Raw genomic sequence first — 6,014 nt, forward strand, 5'->3', positions numbered from 1 at the left:
AATTAGAAATCTTCACTATCTTCTACTTTAACAAAAGGCTCGATTCATTTGAAATATTCGTGAACTATTGCACATTCGTAAATTAGTAGAAAATTGAAACATTAAATATCAGAGCAAAGTAAGCAAATTAAATGTTATGCATTAAACCAGGAAGTTAAAGGAAAAATTGCGACATTTCAATAACGGGCCGCGACACCGGAACAAACAGCTGGGATGTCTGGCAACCCCAGCTTAGCCGGATGTTTAGGTGATGCTAGCTTGTTTTGTATACGAAAAATTCTCTTCGAAACCCATGTACATAATTTTCCCAGTACCCTTTATATCGAGCCCTAACCGCCAAAATAACGTAAGCGACATTAAAAAAATTTTTGTTTGATGCTGACATATTCCTAGAGCGTCTAGATGCATTTCTGCATCAAAAAGCAAAATTTGATAAAAAAAAAGTTGCTTACGTTATTTTGGCGGTTAGGGCTCGATATTATTTCCATCAGCGAGGGAGAAGAACGGTCTTATATTGATATATTATATATATATATTATTATATTATTACATGAAAACTGTCTTGAAGAAAATCATAAATATCCTGTACCTTTTCTCTATTTTGTTAAGTAGTTTCTGCGCTGTGTAAAAATTGCATTAAGTCGATTTATGAAAATTTGAAGTCGTTGGTTATCCTTTTAAATTCAAATATCCAAAAGCTTTTATAAATTACCTGTCCGTGAATGATTAAGGAAACTGCAAACACATCGAAACTTTTGGAAAAGTTCAGCAAAGCCATCAAACAGTCAGTAGAAGCGGCTCTCTTTCCCAACATACAAAAGCTTGGCAAAAAAGTCACTGAGAAAATGTTGTCAGTAGACCGAAAAGGTACATAGTTCAGATAAACGCAGCAAATCGGTTGGGGAAAATAGAAAAATTGTAAATAATTACAAATTAAACTAAGTACTAATGTTTGTAGTTCAATGTTAAACGCAAAAGCAAACCATTGAAAATGGGATACGAAATGTCTGAATTATATTTAATTAAATATAAGTGCACATAAAAAAATTTTGCTGTGAAATAAATAATACGTTGAATAATCAGGTAAGAATACAAACTACGCACTACCCAGGCAGCCATTCTCTAAGCTTTAAAATTTAAACTACGACAAACTTGCCAGCAGCTGTCCGATTTAACAGTAGGGTATTGTTTAAATTTTTCTTTAAAAATTTAGTGAAGGAATTTTCGGAAGCGAAATTGATGCAAATTGAATTCCTTTACATGCAAAAAAGCAAAATTTCAGTATCTCAAGCCTGCTTGCTGCTGCGCATGTCACCACCAGGCCACTTTGCCTACCTTAAGTGCTTTTATTTGTTGCTTTGTCTGCGAGCTTTTTTGTTGCAAGGCCTTGTGTTGGGTGCTGGTAAAGGCCACATCTTGTAAGGCCACTGGGATGCAACATATTCTAATTAAAATTGCTCAGATTTAGGTAACCGCTTATTAATCATTTAATTCTATTTTCCTTTTCCGTTTGNAGGCCACATCTTGTAAGGCCACTGGGATGCAACATATTCTAATTAAAATTTCTCAGATTTAGGTAACCGCTTATTAATCATTTAATTCTATTTTCCTTTTCCGTTTGTTTTTTTACAGCGCCCTTTTTAACAAAGTGGTTTCACATACCGTTAATGGCGGCAGTTGTGCATGGATGTGGTGGTGGTTCGAATTCGCGACAGCACCATGGCGGCAACATATCCTGCGCTGGTCTAGCTCATCGCTCACAGCGTCCACCGCCACCTACTCCAATGTACGCCACAACCAATAAAATACCGAAATATTCGCGATCTAATGCGTCGATTGGTAAGCATCACCATCTTTATAGTGCCGGGGTTGGAAGTATCGAACGGGGTTTGGGTGTGTGTGGTAACGTGAGCACACTCAGTAACACTCTTGGTCTCACCTCTCATCAATCCCAGTCTTTTAATACTTCGTTGCCACCTGTCACCTATCTGGCCGCGGGGGGTGGTAGTGGAGCTGCTGGTGGAGGTGGAAGCTTACATCAGCATTCCTACTCGAGTGGTCAGGGTGCGGCGTCGACCGATACCTGCCGAAACTATTGGGGCCATCCAAGCCTCTATCGTGGCGGTCGTCATCACAATAAACGAAAGTCGGCTGTGGAGCTACTGGCTGAGACAAAGCCATTTTTTATAAAGTCGGATACAGTTATGGAAAGATTACACCAATCCAGCTATCGCTCGGCTACCATCGCGAGCGTTGGGAAACGTGGGCGTAGTAGTGTGAATGGGCGGGATGAAATGAGTCGATACAAACCACCCGGTTATCCATCTGAACTAGTGGATACACACGATGTGCGCACAGAACAGCGTTTCAGTGTGCCGACTTCATCCGGTGGAGGTATGCATCAAAGTAGCCGCTCTAGCTCGTATCAGCATCATCATCATCACCACGATCATCGCGCGCACATAAGTAGCAGTGCCCGTCACAGCGCACCTTCCTCAAGCAGCTTGCTGCAAAGTAAGGTGCGCATGTTGTTGGCTGGTAGTAGCAGTGTTGAGTCGGCAAGAGATCGCACAAGTGGCGCCATTGGGCGGAGCTATCGGGGAGACCTGCTGCGTAATATCGATTTCACGAATAAAAGCAGCGGTCGGGCAAGTCTTGGTGGCAAAGAGGTATGTTTTCGACAATCTGTGTATTTTGTCTTTTTGTTGGTATTAATCGGTTCCTTCTTTTACAGCTAACTTCTGTGAGTTTCTCCAATGATGATGATACGGCCATACGACTGCCACCACCCTTATTCCTCTCGCCACAATCATTTGATAATATCTACAGCTATGGTGCTGAAAATAGTAGCGGTGATGAACCACTTGTGCTGACAGAGAACTATCGGCCAATCAGTCCGCCGGCAGAGTACGCAGCTGAGTCTAGCAAAACCGAGGTCCGCTCAAGGTTTGTAGTTTAACCTATGTTTGGAATTCTTGTCCAGCACATATTTTTTCGCAGATACAATTACCAACGTTCACACTCACACTCGCATGAAATGGCGGCCGATCCTAATTCGCAGTACAACATAAATAGTCATAAGTCTTTACCTGACTTGCATTCGCAAATAAGTCGTCATTCACCGCACAGTGAAATCCTCAGTTGCTGCAGCAGAGGCAATCGTTCAATCAAATCCGCCGGCGAGTCGTCGCTAAATCGTGACTCAGGTGGTTCGTCGGGCCACTACACTCATCGCAGTGAACCTTGTTATCGACAACAACGAGATAGTATTGATCGGGAAATGTACGCACAAGCTAATACTAAAAACTGTTGTCTTAACACTATTCCCACACCCATGGAGTACCGACGTGACTCTGGTTCCTCAACACAGCATAGTGCTAACTCAAATGGCGCCGGAGTCGGCTATGTCTCACCTTCATTTTTGCGCTCTGGAATTGGCGATTGCACTGAATGTCGCTGCAAGAATGGTGTACGTTTCGAAGCAGACGATTACTTGTTCAATTTTCCGACACCTGAAGTGCCGGAAGCCTTTCAAGATGACTACACGCCACCTTCACCCTCAGTGCCGCATTACGAAATGGATGAGTCACGTTTATCGAATATTCCGAGTTTTCAAAATCTTCAACTTCATCAACAACAGCAATCACAAAGTCGTGAGCAGGACCAGCAGCAGCTCTTTAGTACTTCTGTTTACAGTAGTGGTAGTGTAAAATCACCTAAAAGCCCCGCAACTCAAAGTCCTGGCTCAGCTCCTTCAATTGAAGACATTAGTCCACCGCCAATACAGTTCAAGAGACAACGTTGCATTCGCTTTAAAAGCCGAAATCGTATTTCACTGCCAAATGCCCCTTCGCTACCGAATAGCATTGCGGCACAAAGTTTGGAACGCGTGGAGCCCTACCACGGCGACATGGATCAGCATGCGTACTTCTTTCCAAAGGGTTTTTCCACGGATACATACACATCTCCCGGAAAAATTTATGTAGATCCCCTATCCCACTCGACGACCTCCCTATCGGTCGAACAGAACGACAGTCAATCAAATGAACGCGAACCGGTTATGCTGGACATATCGGGAGCAAATGGTAATGGTTTTGTAGAGCTTGAAAAGTTTTTTGATCGCCTTGGCTTAAACGATGAGAAATTCCATGAGATATATAGTGTACCCAGGCGGCGTAAGAGCGCCGATACAGACTCTGAAGGATCAAGTACAGTTTTCTTCTCTGATGTGAGTACTGTGGACTCGATGCGGCTTCCGGATAGCACAGAAACACAGCCACAAACAACACAACCATATCGACCCTCTGAGCCACCATCTATTGTTGAGCGTAATGCTCGCATCATAAAATGGCTATGCAATTGCCGGAAGTTGCAATATGTTTAGAATAGATATCTAAAAACATACATACATATGTACGTGTATACATTAATATTTTATTGTGTACATATGTATGTATGCAATTAACAGCAAAATGGATGTAGCATNACAACCATATCGACCCTCTGAGCCACCATCTATTGTTGAGCGTAATGCTCGCATTATAAAATGGCTATGCAATTGCCGGAAGTTGCAATATGTTTAGAATAGATATCTACCAACATACATACATATGTACGTGTATACATTAATATTTTACTGTGTACATATGTATGTATGCAATTAACAGCAAAATTGATGTAGCAAGTAATAATAAATACCCAAATGAATCCTTAAAAGGCTACAAGGGATTGATAGGTGTATTCATACGAAAAGGAAATGCAATACTTGTTCTTTCTCATAATGTGAAATAAAGAGGTTTAAGTAGAAATTTACTTTGTTTTTGTAGTTGTATTTCTATTTGATATACATATGTGCTATGGAGTTTAAATAAAAATTCGTAACTACATAAACGAAGTAGTAACAATGAGATAAATATTACATAAGTTGGGTTCCAGATGCTTCACGATATTANTTGTTCTTTCTCATAATGTGAAATAAAGAGGTTTAAGTAGAAATTTACTTTGTTTTTGTTGTTGTATTTCTATTTGATATACATATAAGCTATGGAGTTTAAATAAAAAGTCGTAACTACATAAACGAAGTAGTAACAATAAGATAAATATTAAATAAGTTGCGTTCCAGATGCTTCACGATATTCACGATTTGGAGGAACAGCTGTTTTCTCCATTAATAAACCTTATGGAAGGTGGTCACCTGGAACGGCTTCCTGTAAAAACCTGCAAATCGTGAAGCATCTGGAACGCAACTATAACTAAGTCAAATGGAGCTCTTCTTCTTCTTTATTGGCGCTGTAACCGCCTAAGCGATTTTGGCCGAGTCCAAAACAGCACGCCAGTCATTTCTCTTCTATGCTAACTTACGCCGATTGGAAATATCAAGTGAAGCCAAGTCCTTCTCCACCTGGGCTTTCCACCGCCTTCCTCTTCCTCTGTTACCAACATCGTGGCCCGCAGAAGCGTTTCTGTTCATTCGAACGACATGGCCAAGCCAGCGGAGCCGCTGAATTTTAATTCGCTGCACTATGTCTATATCGTTGTAAAGCCCATACAGCTCATCGTTAAATCATCTGCGATATTCGCCATCACCAACGCGTAAAGGTCCGTAACTGTTTCGCAGAATCTTTCTCTCTAAAACTCCAAGAGCCGCCTCATCAGATGCTTTCATTGTCCATGCCTCCGCGCCATACACCAGCACAGGCATGATGAGTGACTTATAGAGTGTGATCTTTGTACGACGAGAGAGGGCTTTACTTCTCAATTGCCTACTCAGCCCAAAGTAGCACTTGTTGGCAAGAGTGATTCTCCGTTGGATTTCAAGGCTGACATTATTATTGGTGTTAATGCTGGTTCCCAAATAAACGAAGTCGTCTACTTTTTCAAACTTGTAACTGTCAACAGTGACGTGGGTGCCAAGACGCCTATGCTCTCACTGTTTGTGTGATGATAGGTGATACTTCGTTTTGTCCTCGTTCACCACCAGACCCATTCGCTTTGCTTCTCTATCCAATCCCGAG

The 6,014-nt window shown here is 41.6% G+C and overlaps 1 protein-coding gene across 2 annotated transcripts; it reads left to right on the top strand.

Annotated features, from left to right (window-relative positions):
- The first annotated feature begins 866 nt into the window (after window positions 1–866).
- Window positions 867–4,460, top strand: LOC108374334 (uncharacterized). 2 transcript variants are annotated; one of them, XM_017630322.1, is made up of 4 exons: window positions 867–1,083; window positions 1,633–2,669; window positions 2,735–2,946; window positions 3,001–4,460. In XM_017630322.1, the coding sequence occupies exons 2-4, from the start codon at window positions 1,668–1,670 to the stop codon at window positions 4,382–4,384; spliced, it is 2,598 nt and encodes an 865-aa protein (XP_017485811.1). In that variant the 5' UTR covers window positions 867–1,083; window positions 1,633–1,667; the 3' UTR covers window positions 4,385–4,460. The 2 variants fall into 2 exon arrangements, with proteins under 2 accessions (XP_017485811.1, XP_017485812.1); XM_017630323.1 differs by lacking the exon at window positions 867–1,083 and adding an exon at window positions 1,435–1,468.
- The last annotated feature ends 1,554 nt before the right edge of the window (window positions 4,461–6,014 follow it).

Source organism: Rhagoletis zephyria, unplaced genomic scaffold, assembly GCF_001687245.7.
Source record: "Rhagoletis zephyria isolate East Lansing unplaced genomic scaffold, Rhagoletis_zephyria_1.1 Rzeph_scaffold_07608, whole genome shotgun sequence".
NCBI classification, from domain to species: domain Eukaryota; kingdom Metazoa; phylum Arthropoda; class Insecta; order Diptera; family Tephritidae; genus Rhagoletis; species Rhagoletis zephyria.